Raw genomic sequence first — 21,771 nt, 5'->3', positions numbered from 1 at the left:
CTATAGTTGATAAAATATTAGGCATATTTCAGTTGTTTCTCCATGCTCTTGAAATTCCTTCATTATACACTTTCATTTGTACATACACATGTACAAGTACTGTAATATACAATACATTTACTGTATATTCATGATAGTTCATGATCATTGTTCAACAACAGTGCATTATTTCAAACAAAATACATTGTAAACTGTTTGACTCTGAATTTTGATGTCAGAGAAATAATTTGATATGTCACATTTCAGTCTGATTACCATGTGTAGTAGACTCTCATTACACATCAAAAACACAGGATTAACACAAACTGGTTACAAGTTATGACAAAGAAATCTTTGTTTTTTCATTTGTTGCACTTTACAACAATTCTTGGTTTTAAAAAATGCTTCAAAGTTCAAAAAGGAAAATAAATTCATTGCTACACAGTTCAAACTATAGGTACAAATGTTCATGTGCATTAACAGAACTAGTTTTAGTTTTATCAAAATGGGCCAAAGAACATACTGTACTTCTCATGAATGATTTTGTATGTAAAGAAAGTATATGTAAACAAGTTCTTGGTATTATATGTAGTTGTACAACTCAAAAACATACTCTACACATGTGTACACATTGTATGCACATGTATGCATAGATGAACAAGCGATGTACAATTACATGTGCAGACAAACAGCATAACAGTTCAATTTTCAAACACCCACCCAAACACCCAAAACACACAGCCCATCCCCACTTGGCATGGTCTGTATGTACATGTACATGTAATCCACTACATCACAAAAACACAACCTTGAACTAAAATATTTCAACTTTTCCATAATTTTATCACTTGTAATTACGATATGTACCCATCAACATGTCCAATGAAATGAAAATATTCACGCCTAAAAAACAAAGTACAGTATGAAAAGTAGGTGTGTACAAATGTACATTGTATTTGCTTCTATGAATAAGAGCAAGGTACAGTAATTGCAGTGATAAAAAGAAAATTATTGTACATGTAGCATGGAACTGCAAAAATTCAGGTACACCAGAAACCAATGTACCAACCACTCACCATTACAAACCTTAAGGAGGAAAAACACCTACAGTGGATTCTTGTTTTAAAACAATCATATGAATTCTCTAAAAAACAATTTTCAAATCCCAAAGGTACAAGCTAAGCTACATGTACATGTGTATACGTGACATTTTTCATTTAAAAAAAAAAATCTCAGCTACGATGTACAGCTGTACATGATTCTTCATGTTACCAGTATATCTGATAAGGCCTGAAAATTGAGTGCTTTTAAAAAGTGGATATAATCGTCTAGATCACTTGGGCATCCACACAAAACCGTACTGTGTATGTTGCTTACGTCAACACCCAGGCCAGACGCAATGGTAGCTATCAGAACTCTGATTTCACCATCTGTTGCTAACATGCTGTCAACAATTTCCATTTGGATATCAGTTTCAGTGTTCCGGTGGTACATATAAACTTATTAACATACCTGTCGCAACCTTCTGGAAGCAGTGCCATAAAGGTCGCGTACACATTACTGCACATTTTTCTTATCATCCTTTCACAACATGCACCATGGATCTTCAAGTCATCTGCCAGCCACTTGAACATTGTATCTAAATCTCTTGCAGCAGACTTGACAACATGTTTTATATTTTGCTTGTCCGGCAACTGATTTACCCACACATATATAATTGCGAAGACCATAGTTTTCGATGATACCGCTACGCACATCTCTGGTTGCAGTGGCTGTCAGGGCAACAGCGGGACTGACGACTTGAGTTTCGATCGTAATTCACCCAATTTTCCATACACTGCTCGAAATGCTTTGGTGTCTCCAGATGCAGTCCCCCTATTTGAAAAATAAGAAAAAAAAACCAGTAAGATTAAAAAAAAAAAAAATTCTACATTGCACATGTGATTTTAATAATGCCTGCAGTCTCTTCAATGTATATCACATAGCCATAAGACTGCATCATTTTAATCTATAGATGTACAAGTATTGTAAGGGAACATAATGTGTAAACGGTTGTAACAGATATGCCGAGAGAGGGCGGAAAGAAGAACAAAAGATGGCGACTGTCCTCAGAGGACCTATGTTGACGATTCGGTACCGAAGACCGAATTAAAGTGTTCAAAAGGCAAACCCTGTCTGGTTCTAGTGTCATTCCCTGTTGTGCTAAGTTGTCCCCTTTCAGTATGAGTACATTTGCATACTGAAGCATGTTCCTATTTGAGTTTTTTCTCAATGTACATGCACATGAAGAATTAGTCTGTGGGCCACAGCGTGTGTCTCGATTGCTCCTCTGTCTGTGTAGAGGAGCAAAGCCGACGAGACACAGGCTGTGGCTCACAGATTAAAGCTAAGGCAGTAGGCCTATGTGTAATTGCATTTGTATGCGAGAAAGTTACAGTAGTTACTGTACTGTACAAAACAATTAAACCAGTGCAGTTACAGTGTTAAAAATTTATTACAATTACACAGGATTTGACTCAGCTCAGTACACCTAGGAACACTCACAAGAGTAGTACTGTAGTAGAAGCCTGACATGTGTTTACCCTACCCGGCCCAGAGGCCAGACATTTAACTACATTTAGTTTTACAATCATTTTTTTGTTGTTGTTCAACTAGGGGCCTACAGTTACAGTTTGTAATTCAAGACAAGAGACACGTAATGAAAGTTGCCTTGACGAATCATTTGTAGAAACTGGATAGATCTAACGTTAAATGATTAGCTTACCGCTAGGCCGCTTGAGTCTTCGACTTTGTCATGCAGGCCAAGCAAGATCCATAGCCCTGCTCATCTGGTCCGAAATTAAAGACTTCAAAGGCATGACAACAAGAGCCACAGCTTTCAAAGAGTCTGGTCCATCATGCAGATCTAGTTTGCGAAGAACATCAACGCACAACGGTGCAGCTTGGAAGTTGGAACACCACACTATTGCCGAAACCAGTCGGCAGGGAGATTTCATAAAATCATGACCACGCATGGAGAAACGAGTACGTGTAGTAGGGACTTCTAAGTTCTGGTTCTGCTGCTGCTCCCCGAAACGGTCAACGAAAACTTCTCAGTAGCACATTGCATTGAATGCTCTTCTCATTATCACTGTCAGAAAAGCGATGCGGAGACGCTGATTTTGACATCCATTGATCATGTAAACAAGGTTTGGAGGAAATACTTGAAATGCTGCACAGATTTTGGTCGGAAAACGCAAGACTCGGAATCAACACGAAAAGCACATTTGTTACACAGGCTGTATGCTGTACACGCGATCCGGGGGATCCCCGATCGAGAAGTAAAAGCCACCTCGAAATTGACATGTACGATAAGTCACGATGCTTTAAATGGGCGAATATCTTTTCGGCACGTATTTATAAATTTTTTATTTGTCATTTTTAAATTATTATTTTTTGTCAAAAAATAGATTTTAAAAGTTGATTATTGTGATATTTATAATTTAATTTTTAACAGTTATGGAAGCGAGAAGAAGTTAGTCTTAATCTTACGCACGGTTTATGTACGTTCTAATTTCATTCTCCTCTGATGATCTCTAAGATATATAATTTGAGCAATTTTTAATAAAAAGAAAAATAATTTTGAAATTCCATCAATATATGTAGAGATTAATACAAATATTGGCGTAAAATACGTATGTTATATTGCTACATGCAATATACCTGTTTGCAATAAGACTACAAGATTAGAGATCGATCAACTTTTTTCGATCCCACAAATTGCCTGCTGGACGCGATCTCATCGACCAATCAGGATGCTCGAAATGAATGAGGGGATGGGGGTGGGGCCAATTTTTTCCGAAATATTTCGGGGAGACTTGGCAAACCAGACTGGACTGTTTTGGAGGTCGAGATGCGTGCGTACGCGGCAAATTAATACACGAGCATACGGTGGGGCATACGCGTGCTGTAGCGGTGTGTGCGCGCGGTAAATGATCACACAAAACAGTCCAGGCAGTGGACTATTGACACTGTAGATCATGACCTACTTTTACATTTTAATTAAAGTGTATAGGGTGTAGCAAGACGACTGTAGATTGGTTCAAATCCTATTTAAGTGACAGACAGCAAGGGATGCAATTCAAAGGAGCCAAGTCCCACCCTTCAACTATTGAATTAGGTGTACCTCAAGGGTCAATTCTTGGTCCCCTTTTATTGTCTCGCCCACCGGAGGTGAAGGCGAGACTAAGGGATCCAAATGGCGTCCGTCCGTCGTCCGTCCGTCGTCCGTCACAAATGTTAAAGTTTACCTGCAAGACTCTCTTATGATGCATAACTTGGCAGCTGTTACAGCAATGGCAGCCACACTTGGGTGATAGAAGCACTAGGGGTATCTTCATGTTATGGTGTTGTCAGAGGTCATGTGATGATGTCAAAGGTCATTTGAGGTCATATATTAAAGAGTATGTGCAAGACTCTCTTTTCTATGTTAAAGTTTACCTGCAAGACTCTCTTTTGACAAATAACTTCACACAAGTTGCTTGGATTACAACCTAACTTGGGTCATAGATGCACTGGGGGTACCTTCATGTTATGGTGCCGTTGGAGGTCACAGGATAAGGTCAAAGGTCATTTGAGGTCATACGTTAAAGTTTACTTGCAAGACTCTCTTATCACATGTAACTCGACACATGTTGCTACAATGGTAATCAAACTTGGGTGATGGATGCACTGGGGGTACCTTCATGTTATGGTGCCGTAAGAGGTCACATGATAAGGTCAAAGGTCATTTGAGGTCATACGTTAAAGTTTACTTGCAAGACTCTCTTATCACACGTAACTCAGCACATGTTGCTACAATGGCAATCAAACTTGGGCGATGGTAGATGTCTCTTGAGAAGTTGAAGGTAACCACAAGGTCAAAGGTTACAGACAGGGGTCAACGAACTTTTAGGGCCCAATGTTAAGTTTTTAGGGCGCATTTCATCTTTTGATCCCTTTGTCCGTTTGTGACCAAACTTGGATGGAAGATGTCCCTTGGGGAGGTGAAGGTCGTCACAAGGTCAAAAGTCACAGACAGGGCCCAACAAACTTTTAGGGCCCAATGTTATGTTTTTAGGGCGCGTTTTGATTGTGGCTCATAACTTTTGATCCCTATGTCCGTTTGTGACCAAACTTGGACGGTAGATGTCCCTTGGGGAGTTAAAGGTCATCACAAGGTCAAAGGTCACAGAAAGGGGTCAACAAATTTTTAGTTCCCGATGTTAAGTTTTTATGGCGCGTTTCGATTATGGCTCATTACTTTTGATCCCTTTGTCCGTTTGTGACCAAACTTGGATGGTAAATGTCCCTTAGGGTGTTGAAGGTCACCACAAGGTCAAAGGTCATAAGCAGGTCAATTAACTTCTGGGAGTTATAAAGAATATTAATTCCTTGTACGCGAATGGGCGAGACACAATTTGGCGATTGCCTTGTTTTCAATTTATGTCAACAGTCTACCTGAGTGTACTTCAGAAGGTGTTATAGATATGTACGCTGACGATACGACCCTCACTGTCAGTGCTAATGACGCAGCAGTTTTAGAAGAAAAGATAACTGTTGCACTAAACGAAGTATTGGGGTGGATTAAGGAAAATCGTCTCGTCCTTAACACTGACAAAACTTCTGTCATGATTATCGGCTCCCGTGCTGATCTCGGGAAAATTGAAAATTTCAGTATTTCATTAGATGGTAGTCTGATTAAAAGAGTTCAGTTCACCAAATGTTTAGGTGTTTTGATAGATGAAGAACTGAAATGGTCTAAACAAATCGAAAATGTATGTAAACGTACCCAGAAAAGTGTCTGCATGATAAAGAGAGCGAAGGCCTTTTTGCCCCAACAATCCCTAAAATTACTTTATAATAGTCTAGTGTTACCACAATTTGATTACTCTTCTGTTGTTTGGTCAAACAGATTTCAATCCCATACAACTAAGCTAGAAAAAATTCAAAAGAGGGCAGCACGAATAATTTTGGACAAAACATATGACACACCGTCAGCTGATTTATTCAAAAGTCTTAAATGGATGACACTAGACAAACGTTCTGAGTTCAGTCGCGTTATGATGATATATAAATGCGTCCATAACTTAGCACCTTCGTACCTTCAGGTGCACTTAGTTAAGCCTAGTGATGTACATGAACATCATACAAGGCTAATAGACAGTGGAAGTCTACGTGTGCCAAGATTTCGCTCTGATTGTCACAAGTGCAGCCCAATCGTATCTTCTCTACTTGAATGGAACAGGCTGGATTATTCAATTAGATCAGCTTCTTCCATATATTCATTTAAGAGATTGTTTAAGCAAAGTTGTTATTTGTAAGTAACACACAAAATTTATTCTGGGCTAGCTTATCATTCCTGTATAATAGCGTTTTAATTGTTATTTCGGCATTCTGGTGAACTCTTGCGGTGGCATGTACTTTTTTTTATGTTACTTTGCAATGTACAGTATGCTGGTATGTATCTACACTGTATATAATGTCATCTTCTGTAGTATACGTTTTGCTATTTAATGTACATATGTTCATCAATATCATTCAGGGCTCCATGGAAGACCACTATTTATTGGTGAATGGGCTACCCTGACAAAAGATTAGAAATAAATAAATAAATAAACAATGGGTTAAGTGATGTCCTGTCCAAATCCCAACTGTCTTACTCCAAAAATTAAGCCACCACGGCATGTCAAAGGAAGGGCTTTCCCATTCGCTATAGTGCTTTGGCCACCATGTTTTTTTGGCTCTCCTGAACATTTGACATTTTGTAGATACGAGGTCTTGTCGCCCCAGCGAGGATAGATGACTCGATACCTTATTGAGCCATATTTGTTGGGACAATTTATAGGCTACCCAGGGCATTCTGTGATTACCAGACATTGATTGAACAGGGCCCCATTTCATAGAAAGTTGATATGATAGCAACTCTTGCTGGAATGGCAGGAATGGCAATTGTCATGGTAATGACAAGAATCCAGCTTCATGATTGGCTGTTGCTATGGGAAGTTGCCATTCCAGAAAGAGTTGCTATCCCAAGGAGGTTTGAGAAATGGAGTTCCAACTGGCTGTAAACATTCAAACAGCTGTCAGTTTTCTTTTGACGTACAAAAGAATTCCACAGGTGCATTTGTGACTTTGATGATCGGGGTTTGATGCCGCCGTCTTTCCGAGCAAAGAGATGATTCATTTGGAATGCTAACATAATGTCGGCTATATTTTGTTTGTTTTTGTATTAAAGGAAATTAAATTTCAGGTAATGATAAGGCATATGAAAAAGAAAGTAGCTCCTGTCCAGGATTATGTCAAAAAGTGTAAATCTGAACCGTATGTTGTGAAAATATTTGAAGTGCACTCTTTATACTGGAAAGTCGATTTTATCATCTTTCCGATCACTTCCGACAAATGAAACTGATATGGTATAATGCACTTGTCAATGTAATGACGCACCCCACTACCCCCGGACATGGGTGCGTCATGGTCATTTTTTGACTGACCACACGGGGTTTTTGACGCACCCCCACAGTCACTTTTTGACGGACCACACGGGGGTTTTTGACGAACACCACAGTCACTTTTTTGACGGACAACACGGGGTTTTTGACGAACACCTAGGTCACTTTCTTGACGGACATCCTCGGTACATTTGACGCACCCCGTAAATACTGAAAGGATTTTTGCATACGCTTTATTCACGATTTCTAGTCCGGTTGAATGCAACACATGGACGATGTACGTTCGATGAGGAATAACGAGCACGCTGCTCACTTGCGAATTGCACAGCATTAGCGAGCGAGTCGCGCACCACTAACACTCGACTTGCCTGCTACTATACTGCAGGTACGCGCAGTACGCACCACGCAACGGTATACCAAAGATCGTATACGGAATTCCGTATACGATCTTTGATTTTACTATTTAGTACTGTGAGGTTGAAATCGTTATATCGCTAAACAGTCCGTCTGGCTTGAGATTGAGTATGCGTGATTTCATGAGTTTGTTGGAAAGAAAATGTGAGGAGAAAGGGTGGCTTTTAAATCATTTGCTTGCCAGATTCGGGCAAGCATTTTTCCCTCTTAGGCCTACTCCAAAACGCTTCCCGACTTTGATTTTCACTTGCCGCGGGAAAGCGCTCACTGTAAATTCACTCGCGGTACGTACGTGTATCCGGTACTGGTAGCGTGCAAAAATGCGTGCAGTTTTCCATAGCCAAGTGCATACCATGACGCACCCCTCGGTTCAGAATAATGCGTGTTATTTTCCATAGCCAAGTGACGTACCATGACGCACCCCTCGGTCAAAAATTTGACGACAATGATGGGATTTTGACGCACCTCTCGGTCAAAAATTTGACGGACATAGCTGGTAAAATGACGCACACCTGGGTCACAAATTTGACGGACCAAACGAGGAAATGACGCACCCATGTCCGGGGGTAGTGGGGTGAGTCATTACATTGACAAGTGCATAATCTTCAAGTGTAGTTCTTTATTCATTTATATGTTAGATTAGTGTAAAAACATGTAAAGTCGGGTAATTTTAATTCTTATTTCATCCATTTTTGTGGGATCTTTATTCGCACATCCCTATGTTTGTACCGTTATTTACAGCTCATGTTTCATAAGAAGGGACAGCGAAAAGTAATTGCCATCATAAAGACATATCTTCCATTGAGAGTGACAAGTCATGATGCAATGCCACATAAATCAATTGTCTTCCTATCTGTGAGGCAGCTCCAGTTTAGCACGTACTTCAAATATTTCTTTATAATAGTGGCGGCATCAATCATGGGATCAAAGGGAATAACACTGTTGTTACTCCATCTCTTGAACCTCCGTGGCTATCCTAACATTTTGTGTGTGTGTGTGTGTGTGTGTGTGTGTGTGTGTGTGTGTATGAAATAGGGCCAAGATGATCTCTAAAAGTGTCAGATCTAAATGTAGAATTGATTGTATTTGGCGATTCAAACTACAATATGCTATGTACCCAGGAACCTATTAGAAGCTCTGTAACCAGAACAGCTTACATCAATTGATCAAGTCTCCAAACTGAATACTTAGTAAGTATTCTGTAGGTGGACCACTTCTATTTTCACTATATCTTTCAAGGATTAAACACATTTTTGAAAGACACGACATTCAGTATCACTGTTATGCAGATGATATACTAATATTTGTATCCTTTTCACCAACCAGGACTGAACTCACTGAAGCTGTAAAACGATTGGAATTATGTATTGATGATGTTAAGGCATGGATGGAAAGAAATGGTCTCAAATTTAATGACAGTAAGTCAGAATTTATTCTGATAGGATCCAAACAGATGTTGTCTAAAGTGAATTCTGATACATGTTTTGTTAGAATTGGCAATAGTAATATCAAGCCTTCGAACAAAGTTCGTAATCTTGGTGTTGTTTATGATGCAAATCTGACATTCAAAGACCACATTTCATATGTATCCCAATCTGTAAGATTTTATTTGCGTAACCTGGGCTCAATTCGGAGATATTTAACTAGATCAGCAGCAGAAAAACTGATGCATGCTCTTATTTCGTCTCGTCTAGATTTCTGCAATTCTCTGTTTTGCAGCCTTCCACAAAAAGAACTCAGTAAACTGCAAAGTCTTCAGAATTGTGCCGCTAGATTACTTACTTTCAAGAAGAAAACTGTGCATACTACCCCAATACTTCGGTCCCTACACTGGCTTCCTGTAGAAAAACATATTAACTTCAAGATTCTTCTTCTTGTTTACCGTACATTGCGTAAATTTGCCCCTGTCTACCTTCAAAATACTCTTCATCTTCACCAACCACCACGTAATCTCCGTTCATCAAACTCGCTAAAATTACAGGTACCTCGAATCAAGCATAATTGGGGGGATCGGGCTTTTTCATATATGGGCCCAAAACTATGGAATGGCCTACCAAAATCTCTTAGAGAAGCATCTTCCATTGATAGTTTCAAAAAGAATCTCAAGACATATATTTTTAATTTGAATTGAAAATATTGTGTACGTGTATGTATAGTATGTGTACGTATATAGGACTATTGTTTGTTGGTTTATTGTCTTATTATTTTCTGTGATACTGTTGTAACGTGACACAATATGTACTCTGTTCTATAGCGCCTTGAGTATCTTTTTTAGGTAGAAATGTGCGCTTTATAAGAGTCTCACTATTGTTATTATTAAGTAACTGAAACAAGCTGTAGTCTGTTGGATGGAATACTAACCAATAATCCACAGAATGTGAGACAAATTCAAATTGGCATTTTACATCTTGGCATCAGTGATCACAACCTTGTTTGTAATTTGTAAGTTGTGTAAATCAAAATTACCTCCCCATACCATAACATACCATTCTTTTAAAAGTTTTGATGAAAATGATTTATGCTAGCCCTGCAAGAGGTAGACTGGACCACATCTTGATGGAAGGTGCCCCCAACACTGCTTGGGAAAATTTAAACAGATATTACATGTTACACACAGAACCCGTTTACAGTGCCTGGGCCGAGCCATGGCCGAGCCCAGCCTCAATTGCGGTACTCGGCCCCGCAATTTTGTCCGTTTACAGTGACGGGCTTGGCCCGGGCTTTTAAGTCAAACCTTTCAATATTTTGTCATAGTGGCGCTCTGCTTGTAAACAAACGACTGTTATTAGGAGCGCGCCGGCCGCAATTTGGTACCGCATTTGGCCCAGTTTGCGTTTACAGTGAGAAAAGGCTGGGCTTGGCGGCCTAGACTACCTCCAGAGCTTGGCCAAATGTGCGGCCAATTTTGGTACCGCATTTGGCCTTTTGCACGTTTACAGTGGAATGAAGGCTGGGCTCGGCCATGGCTGAGCCCGGCCCTTTCACTCACTGTAAATGGGGTCCTAGAGTAAGAGGAAAGAAAACTCCTTGGGTAAATGATTAATACATCAAACTCTCTTACAAGTGAGATAGAATGAAAAAAATGTGGAGATTCTGGCAACAATCCTCCCCTATGGGTGCAGTATAGACAGTTAAAAACAATAGAGGGAAGACACTCAAGAAAGAATACTATCACTCCAGTATTTCAGAAAACTGTTGAAATTCAAAGCAGCTATGTAAAATCCTCAAAACTCTAACACTTTGTTAGAAATCTCAGAGGAAGGTGAACAGCTTGACTATTGATGGCACATTGAGCTAGAAAAGGAAAGATAGCTGAAGAATTCAACAAGTTCTTCTCATCCGTCAGTGTGGGGCCAAGCAGTAAAGATATCAATAGCAAAACATGTGTTTAGCCCAGTGAGATAAAAACATGTGAAACCCAACTTTTCTTTAATAGTCCTGAAATTTATGAATCATTTATATGAAAGGAACTGCAAAAGTTGCAAACTTCTAAATCCACTGGTTTAATGTTTCATTGTGTGCTGGGCTCATTCCTGATGAATGGAAGAAGGCCACTGTCACCCCTATTCGAAAGGGAGGTAATGCAACTGATACAAATAACTAGAGACCCATATTAGTTGTTCCAATTGTAATGAGGATTTTCAAAAGAGCTGTGCACTTTCAGAAGACTGAGTAACTGTATCTTGTGAGACATGATATGTTGGCACCCGAACAATTCAGATAAAAGAAAAACAACAACAAAACACCATAGTGCAGACACTGTCTTAGTACTTCTTACTGACTTTTTGTACAAAAACATGGATAATGGTTTTCCTACCAGAGGGGCATTTTTAGACTTTTGCTAGACATTCGATTCAGTAAACCGTGAAATTCTATTGCAGAAATTTGTGTCTTTTGGAATCAAAGGGATCAAACTCATATGATGTACAAATTACCTCTAAAACCACAGGCAGAAGACAACAGTTGGAGGTGCAGCATCAACTTGGGGTACAATACAGTCAGGGATACCCAAGGGTCAGTCCTTGACCCCTTATGTTTTACCATCATGGTACACAACTTGCCTGGTGTAACTTCTAGGAGTGAGATTCTGATGTACGCAGATGAGACTGCACTTCTGTGTAGTGCCGAACATGGGGATGAGCTGAATCTTATCTGTATATTAAGGACTTAGACCTTGTAAATGATTGAGTCAAAGCAAATGGTCTTTTATTAAACCCAAGTACGAAATGATATGATTTTCGAAACATCCCAAAACCTAGCCACCATTCCCAAATGTATTAATGTAAAATTGGAAAGTTATGCATTGTTGGAAGAAAAAGTCCTACAAATATCTTGTGGTGCACATAGATCCAGTTCTTAATTTGAAGGAACATGACATTCAAGTAAGTGAATTGGTTCAAGATTATGCTTGCTAAGTCGATTGAAAAATCCCTACCACTAAATTTGTTAAAAAGTTTTGACAAATTCATTAGTTCTTTCATGGTTTGACTACTGCAGTGTGGCCTGGTCAAATTGTCCCACCACCACAAAAGATATCATTGTGAGACAACACTAAAGAATGGCCAGAATAATCTTAGGGTAGACATCCACTGACTACGTATTTAGTCAGCTTACGTAACTGGACCACTATTGAGGACAGATGGATAATTCAAAGATGCAAATTAATCTACAGAGCACTAAATGGGGAAGCTCCTGAATACCTGACACTCTTGTTCAAGAAAGCCAGTGATACTCACAGCCATCAGACTAGATCTGCAGTTTATGAGGGGCTGTTAGTAACTAGAGCCAAAACAAGGCTTGCACATTAGAGCTGTTGAATGGAACAGCTTACCAAAGAATGTCAGGCATACTTCATCCAAACATTCCTTTTCAGCGCAATCATGAAGAGCACCCAGTTTTGCTCAAGAATAGTTAGTATACAAATATCGACTGCTTCAGGGGTGGATGGTAAAACTATTTGCACCGAGGTGATTTCTCAACAGTGATATGCCCCGAGACGAAGTCGAGGGGCATGGCACTGTTGAGAAATCACCGAGGGAAAATAGTTTTACCATGACTCGAAAGAAAGCAGTCGATATTTGTTTTATATCCCTCTCAGGCATTTTACTAGAGTGATGACACAAGGTTCCCTTTTGGAAATGTGTAGGCTTAATCAGTTCTATGCCGTGGCAGGGCAGCAGTGCATGCAGCGCGTAGCGAACGACACCGCTGCGCTGTGCAATGTAATAGGCCGCCGTGTATTTACCGTGGTTGCATCCTCCGAGCTATAGAGACAGCGTAGAACTGCGAGAGGAGGTCTAGGAATAGAAGTAGGCCTAAAGCAGCTTCGTTATCCAGATCATCTTCAAAATCCGTTTTTATGCCTCCGCCACGAAGTGTCGCCGGAGGCATTATGTTTTCGGGTTGTCCGTCCTTCCGTCCTTCCGTCCGTCCTTCTGTCCGTCTGTCCGTAATCAATTTTGTGGACAGCATAACTTAAAAACTGTTTGAGGTATCCTAATAAAACTTGGCAGGTATATGTATGAGGGGGTGAAGTTGTGCCTATCAACTTTTGGGTGCAGATACTCATGGTCAAAGGTCAAAGGTCAAGGTCAAATGCTCAAAATTTCACTATTTCCCCCATATCTATGCAATGCCTGATGGTATTTTCTTGAAACTTTGTGTATACATGTATTACCCAATAAAGATTCTCTAGTGAGAGTTTGGGGTCATGAGGTCAAAGGTCAAAGATCAACTAAAAATGTAAACATTTCACTTTTTTCTCCATATCTTGGAATTGGTTCAAGGTATCTTCGTGGAACATAGTAAATATGCATGTACTGACTGGTAGTGATTATCTAGGGAATTTTGGGGTCATGAGGTTAGAGATCAGGGGGGTCAAAGGTCAAGGTCAACTCATTAGATTTTACTTTTTCCATCATATTTATGCAATGCCTGCCAGATTTTTCTTGAAACTTGATGTATACATGTATTACCCAATAGAGATTCTCTGGGAAGTTTTTGGCCAAAAAGTCAACTTCAGGTCACAGGTCAAGTGAAAGTGCTAAATTTCAATTCTTCCTCGATATCTCAGAAGTGGCTCAAGGTATCATCATGAAACTAATATATGCATGTTGTGCCTGACAGTGATTCTCTTGGGAATTTTAAGGTCATAGGGTCAAAGGTCAAGGTTCAAAGTTCAAGGGTCAAAGGCCAGGTCAAGATGCTAACAATTTACTATTTCATACAGAAATTACACTTTTTCTCTGTACCATGAAAATTACTCAATGCATAGAGACTCATGAAAGGGTCAAAAGTCAAGTTAAAGTCCCTGAATCCCCTAAATACATGCTCTCTTAGAAAATGTAGCCATTCATCCAATTAAGCCTTGTTAAAGGAAAGTGGACGTTCAACACTTTATAACATGTCAACATAATATTTTGCCATTTAGATGAAACTGTCATCACACATTGTCAGGACGTACTATAGACCTAATAGGAGAATCATACATTATGGCGGAGGCATACCAGTCACCATAGAGACATTTCTAGTAGTTTCCTAAAATAATTCCTTAACCATACCTGATATATTGTACTTCTGCTGCAATTTACGAAATTCCTCCGTTACTTGAAGCAGTCATCACACACACCATCACACCACAGATTTCTGTCATATCATTGGCACTGCGCTAGCTAGCCACTGTGCTGTCGCTGTAGCTACTGCAGTATCCCTAGCTAGTAGGTACAGTATTGTTACTACGTGCACTGCGTACATTCTAATGTGAGAAATTTAGATATCGATCACACAATAAAGATTGCGTGCAGACCGTGGATTCCCAAATGTACTATATCATGCTAGATAGTAAACCTTTGCACCGCATTCAACTGCTTGTAGATAGCTACCTGTAGTAAAACTACCCCATTTTCATGCTCTGTACAATCATATTGCAAGAAACTTTACATGAGGGATATAATATGAACTACCCTTTCTATTTTTTTTTTTTGGGGGTGGGGGGTGGGGGCAGTTCTCTAGAGGAGGGGGTGGCATGTTACATCAGATATATTGTATTATTACATGTTTTGCAGTCATAGACTGCATGTTATTTAATCTGTTTAATTGTTCTACAAATTGTATTCTGCATATGTTATTGTATAGTTTGTATTATGACAATTTCTTTTGATATTTATGAATATATGTGTTTATTGTCTATCAAGCAGGGCCTCCACTAACAACAGTGTTCAACTCACTGATGGAGCCACCCTATGAAAACAAGACTGATAAATACATGAATAAATGGTCTTACATGTCCAGTTGGCATAAAATTGTAATCACAAAATATGTGGTGTATGCAGAGTTAGAAATGCCATTACTGAGCAGTGTGGCGGCTATATTTATGGCAACCTACATGAAATGAGGAACTCTTTTTTATAGATAGTTACTTTACTGCAATGTAAATCGTAACAATTGCTTTCTATTCACAGAACAAGATGATGGACTGGATGAATTGTCGGCCATTATCTCCAAGCAAAAGAGGATGGGGCAGCTCATTGGCCAGGAAGTTGATGAGCACATAGGTAAGGCCATTAGGTTCATCAATGCCTGTTCAATTCAATTTAATTCAGTTCAATTTATTTGGCACAAAAAATGATAAGTACATTTTGTACCCAGTAAAAATAGAAGCAATGCGTATACATACATGTGTACATGCACATGTTTAACAAATCAATGCCATCACCCCTTTGAAGCAACTTTTAGAACTTGTTAATGGGGTTCAAAAACAACATTTATACAAGGTGAATAGCTGATAGTAAAACATATTGTAATAAAAGGTAAAAAAACAACAACAACTTAGCAGTGATCATATAATGGATGAGAAGCAGATTTTCACACCTGCTCTTCACCATACACACACCATGCTCAATCACACACAAAAACATACACACAAACACACATATTCAGATACAGTGCAAGGATCCAAGAAGTGGAAAGAAAAAGAAATTTAGTGACAAACAATTACAATCTAACTCAGTCATGGATAACAATTTCTTCAAAGTGTGCTGTTTAGATAATGTTCTGAAGCATGAAAGTGTTGTGCTGGACTTGAGATCTGGACTAATTGTATTTCATTCACATACGCCTGTAAAACAGATTGAATGAGTCCCAACTATCAAATGGGCTAATGGCATTCTCAGACTATCTCTTACACGAGTAGAGTAATCATGGAAACATGAATCAAGTTTAAACATATGAAACAAAATTGGGAGAATACCTTTGTGATACTTGAACATAAACACTAATATATTTAATTGCACAAGTTCATATGTAGGAGGATTTCTTAACTTGACAAAAATTGGTTAACTTGAACTGCGAGAATCGCTCTTAGAGATCAATCTTATTGCTCTTGTGTAACAAATGTAATTTTTCAACAAGGGTTTTGTATTTCTTACCCCATATTTTATTACAATAATCAAGGTGCGGTTATATGATTGCATGATATATGTAAAGTAAATTTTTTCTAGGTACAAAATATTCCAATCTAGATAATACTCCAACACATGATATTCTTGAAGAAATACTTTCAATGTGGTGTTTCCATTCAAGAGACTCATGGATAGAATTACCAAGAAAATTAATGATGTGAGTCACATTTTCAATTTTAATCAAATTCACACTTTAAGGAATATTTCTTAAAATTCAGAAATAACTTGTTACATTTAAACCATTCATTCAGCAATTGTAGCTCATCATTCAAAATAGATATAAGTGTGATTACTTTTCTATGAGGATGTAATACAATGATGTCATCAGCAGAAAGAGAAAATTTCAAAATTTTAGAGCAATTCACAATATCATTTACATATACTAGAAATAACAGTGGCCCCAGCACAGAGCCTTGAGGTACACCAAGGTCTGTACCTCTCCAAGCGTAGATTCGACACCATCGACCATCACATATTGTTTTCTATCGAACAAGTAATTTCAAAACCACTGTAGAGGTAAACCTCTTATTCCATGTCTAAGCGTAACTTTGTTTTTTCATTTTCGTTTTGTATTTCATATGACATACTGAAATTCATCTTTTACATACAGAGCAACTTCACCACCAACTTTACCTGGAGTTCTACAAATATATATATTTTTTTAAAGTAAACCAGGTTTCAGATACTGCCATGACGCTAAAACTGAAATCAAGTGTAGCAAGAAGGGTATTAACTTGATCAAAGTTTTTTTCTTTTTTTTTGCAGACTTCTTGCATTGACATAAAAATAAAAGACAGATCAGAGTTGATATGTTCATGCTTGGCATAGAAATCATAGCTGAACATATATTTACAGTCAATATCTGAAAAATTTGAAATAACTTCTTGACTTTCATCATCATTATCTATTAAAAATGATTGGTAATTCACTAAATTGATAGTGAAGAGGTTAATCTTTAATGATTCAATTTTACTTATACTGATTTCTTTCATTAAATTGAAGTAATTATGGATTGTCGACGAAAATTCATTGTCAATAATATGATTAAATGGCAGTGCATATGAAGCACAGTTCACACAAAGCCATGACTGAGAAGAAGAAGCATCGGTATTATCACACTCACACATTCACACACACGGATGCAGTTACTATACAACAAATCACAAAAATAAACAAAAATATTGGTCAAATGAATTATTATACCCCCGCATACACAAAGTATATAAATGGGTATATAGAAATCAGCATGTGGTCACTTGGGCAGTCCGCTGCAAATCTTGTGTTGCAGACTCCTACAGTTTTGAAGCAATTTAGATGAAACTTTGGTTACATGATGACATTGAGGTGTAGATCATTGTGCAAGACATGCTTTTTGTGTTTGTTGGAGAAAGCGTTGCAAATTACTTCCACAGTATTTATGCAGTTTGTTTCAAATTTGGTATGTCTAATGATCTAAGGTGTAGTTATGGAAGACATTCTTTGTGTTTGTTCCCTGACAAGGCATTGCCATGGTAACTGCATATTTTCTTGAAAATCTTGTGGAGTGAACTTCTTCCACAATTTTGAAGCAATTGAAATCAAATTTGGTGGACATTATGGCATTGAGGTATACTGTAAATGTGGAAAACCTTGGTTGCATTTCATGAAGCGTTTTGTCCAACAAATTTGTCGGATAAATTAGCTCTCAGCCCATCATATTCAAGGACTTCAGTAGCTTATGACAATTTGTCAGAAAAAAAAAAAAAATTTAACAGAAGGGTTCATAAAATGCCCCCCCCCCCCCCGATTTGTGTGTATGCCAGACAAAGCATTGCCATTGTAACCACAATCTAACCAAATCCTTGTGGAGCACACTACATTTACATCCACAGTATTTAAGCAATTGATTTCAAATTTGGTATGTCTAATGATCTAAGGTGTAGGTTATGCAAGACACTCTTTGTGTTTATACCCGACAAGGCATTTCTATGTTAACTGCATATTTTCTTGAAAATCTTGTGGAGTTAACTACTTCCTCAATTAGGAAGCAATTGAAATCAATTTTGGTAGACATTATGACATTAAGGTATAGATGTGGAGACCTGATTTTTGTGTTTGCCAGTCAAAGCATTGTCATGGTAACCACAATTTTACTAAAAACTTGTGACATTTGGGGATTTCTATATCAACTGGGGATGTACAAGAAAGAGCACAGCAGACCTGATCAAACTCACAAGGTACTTATAAGGTACTACACACACACACACACACACACACACACACACACACACACACACACACACACACACACACACACACACAAGCAGAACCTTTTATCAAACACTGGTTCAATTCTTTTTCATAGGAGTCTGAGCTGCTGGAGCAGGGGTATTAATTATCTTCAGTGATAGTTCTAGTTTATATCTCCTACAACATTAATATCATATCTAAACAATAAACGGTAGTGAATATACTACCAGATATCATGGTAAGTTGAAATGAACAAAATAGCGAATTACCCAAGGTGACAAAATCAATATATAAGAATAATAATAATAATACATACATACAATTTCTATGACACTATGAACAAGGTTCATAGTGTCGAAAATGTTCCATGGAGTTTCAAAAGATTTTCCTTTGTGTGCATCTTTCTTTTCACAGTTTTGTTGTCTGTGGTCTTCACAAAGACTGTTCTCACATCAGATTGCTTCACGAGAGGCTGTAAAAGTAGTTGCTGTTTCTTTATTACCCACTGGGATGCAAGGATATTTTCTGATATTGTTACTGAAATCATTTTCTTTAAATCATGCAGTGGAAGTAAAAAAAGAAATACTTTTGGAATGTTAAAGGGTGTGTACAGTTCTGGTTGAGGTGAGGATTTAGCTTTTAACGTTTTGCAAGATATTCAGAAACCACTCTATGAGATGTCAAAGAGCATGCAATTCTAAGGGGTATCAAAAGTTTATTTGATGAAAATCGGTTTTGAAATGGCTGAGATATCCAAAAACAAGGTGAAACAAAGAGATCCTAATAAAAGGCGTGGCCTGTCGCCTTTTATTATTATCACTTTTTTGGATATCTCAGCCATTTGAAAACCAATTTTCATCAAATAAATGTTGAATCCTTCTTAAAATTACATGCTCTTTAATATTTCATAAGAGGTTTCTCATTATCTTACTTAAGAATGTTCAAAACATGAATTCCCACCTCAACCAGTACTGTACAGTCCCTTTAAATTCTGGGAGAGAGCCACAAAGTCAGACAAGAAATGGTATTTATGGTACTGTTTGCAGATGTATCGACTGTACATTTTCACAAATGAGACGATACTTAAAATAATAACTGTAGTAAATGTACAGCAACTGCAAAATAGCAGCATAAACAGCAGCATAAATAGTCTGTGTCTGTGTTCTGGATAGATTGTGCCAATTGCCCAGTCTGAAAATTTGTTGTTGGGCAGTAGGATATGGCTTGGGAAGTTTCACAATGGGGTGCATTGTGCTGTTGGTCATCCAGATAATTAGAATCATCTGATAATTAGAATTCACTTTAATAATAGTAATAATAGTTCATATTCTTATATCGCCTTTTCCACTGGATACAAAGTGCTATGAGATGTCATCCCTGGTCACCACAGGAGTTAAAATATACGTATGTGACCCGCTACAACAAAAGGATCCGAAAGTTGCTGACGGCTGAGCCAAGAAAATCGAGTTTGAAGTCAGATCATCAAAATCAATCAAAACCATCAAATTTTTGTGTTTGACATAATTTTGTAGTCTGATGTTTTGTTTATTATGTGCTGAAATTTCGAAGCTAAATGATCAAAGGAATGGTAAGAAATGCACGTTTTCTGAGCCATGATTTTCCAACTTTCAACAGAACAGAAACGTGTCCGAACATTTGGATTTAGCACCACAGATGGACTCCGCCCCTAGCAACAAGGGAGTGATCTTATTGGTCAGTGTGTGGCATGGTTACTGATTGGTCGTGCATAGACCGCTGGCGCTATGCTTGAATGAACATCACAGAGGTTGCTAGGAGCATACCTTCTATTGTCAAGAGATGAAAGCTGTCTTACCTCCCCTTGATCACGATTGCGTCGGAAGGAAAACTTGACGGTGGTTTTCTCAAAATGCTAATTTCCTAGACCAATCGACATGCTCTCATGAAATCATTGATATCTCCACAACAGAGTACTGTTATGAGTCATGTAATATATGAAATTAAAGCGGAAGAATAAGGGAATAATGTCATGTCATTTTCAGAAAATTGACCTCCCCAGACTTTCGGATCCTTTTGTTGTAACAGGTCACATATACCAGGCAGTGACAGTACAAGTCCAGTGCATACATAGGGATTTCAAAACAAGTAGGTGTTTAAATTTTGTTTGAAGTGATCCAGTGTTGGTGATGATTTCAGAAGAGGAGGGAGCCTGTTCCATAGCCTGGGAGCAGTGTAGAGGAGGAGGCTACATTGCCAGCTAGTTTGTTGGTGCGTGGTTGGGTGAAGGTAACTTATCGATGAAAGACGAGTGCAGGAACACTGCTAATGCCACATTTACACCACATGTCCACTTCATCCCTGTTTGTCCAAAATGTGGGCAGGTGAGATATTCTCTGTTATATCTCTCTTTAGTTTTGTTTCTAGTTTTGTTGCGAAGGTATCCTAGCTCCAGTGAACATGTAGCTATCAGACTTTGTTCTCACTGCATCTGGCAGGGCTAGACTAAACGTACAGTTGTACATGTATTTCCTGTTGTGTCTCGCTGCAGACGGCTACAGACTCCATATTTTGTTACAGCCTGGTATATGTTGTCATGTTTTATTGAGCTCACCAGTTTTACTATGGCCTACTAGGTTTCTCACCAGCACTGTGAAATTCTGGGTCTGTGATCAGTCCAAATCTGTCGCATGACGCTGCCCATTGTATCATATTGTGTATTATAGAATGGGTAGCGAGAATGCTGCGATCTGATTGGTCGAGAGCTGTGTGTTCATTTTTACTGGCCGCACGCTGAGTCACAGTGGTAAACATGTTATCGCGCACTTAGCAAGAGTACGCGTACTTGTAACAAAGGTTCGCGCACTAAAGCAAGCGTTCGCGCACTCAGCTTGGCCATGCATCCAGTAAAAACTTATGCATGGCTGGCCATGCATCCAGTAAAAACCGTAAGTACGGGTATGCATGCCCTTTACGGAAAGCCAAAAGGAAATGCATCCAGTAATTTTGTCATCGGGTAACACGATAGAAAACTGGGTTTTTGACAAGAAAATTACCCATTCTATAAATCAAATGACGCACATGTCTTTTCGTGCGTCAGTCGGAATATAGTGTGCATGCGGTAACTATGGAATTTAGCCTAAACCCACTCGGCTTCGCCTCGTGGGTTAAGCATTCCATAGTTACCTTATGCACACAATTCCGACTGACGCACTCAGACCTGTGCGTCATTTGTATACTATTCA

General features: G+C 38.6%; 1 protein-coding gene across 2 annotated transcripts in view; it reads left to right on the top strand.

The window, feature by feature from the left end:
- Positions 1-16,864, top strand: part of LOC139728055 (syntaxin-8-like) — a 98,564-nt gene extending 81,700 nt beyond the window's left edge. For both annotated transcript variants that reach the window (XM_071639018.1, XM_071639019.1), the window contains exon 6: positions 15,323-16,864. In XM_071639018.1, the coding sequence (XP_071495119.1) occupies positions 15,323-15,489 (167 nt within the window). In that variant the 3' untranslated portion in view covers positions 15,490-16,864. The remainder of the gene's footprint in view (positions 1-15,322) is intronic.
- The last annotated feature ends 4,907 nt before the right edge of the window (positions 16,865-21,771 follow it).

This window comes from Diadema antillarum, unplaced genomic scaffold (genome assembly GCF_040938485.1).
Source record: "Diadema antillarum isolate AM-2024a unplaced genomic scaffold, OU_Dant_1.0 seq00000162_RagTag, whole genome shotgun sequence".
In the NCBI taxonomy this organism is placed as follows: Eukaryota; Metazoa; Echinodermata; class Echinoidea; order Diadematoida; family Diadematidae; genus Diadema; species Diadema antillarum.
The sequence above is the reverse complement of the archived record's forward strand: the minus strand, read 5'-3'. Positions and strand labels throughout refer to the sequence as shown.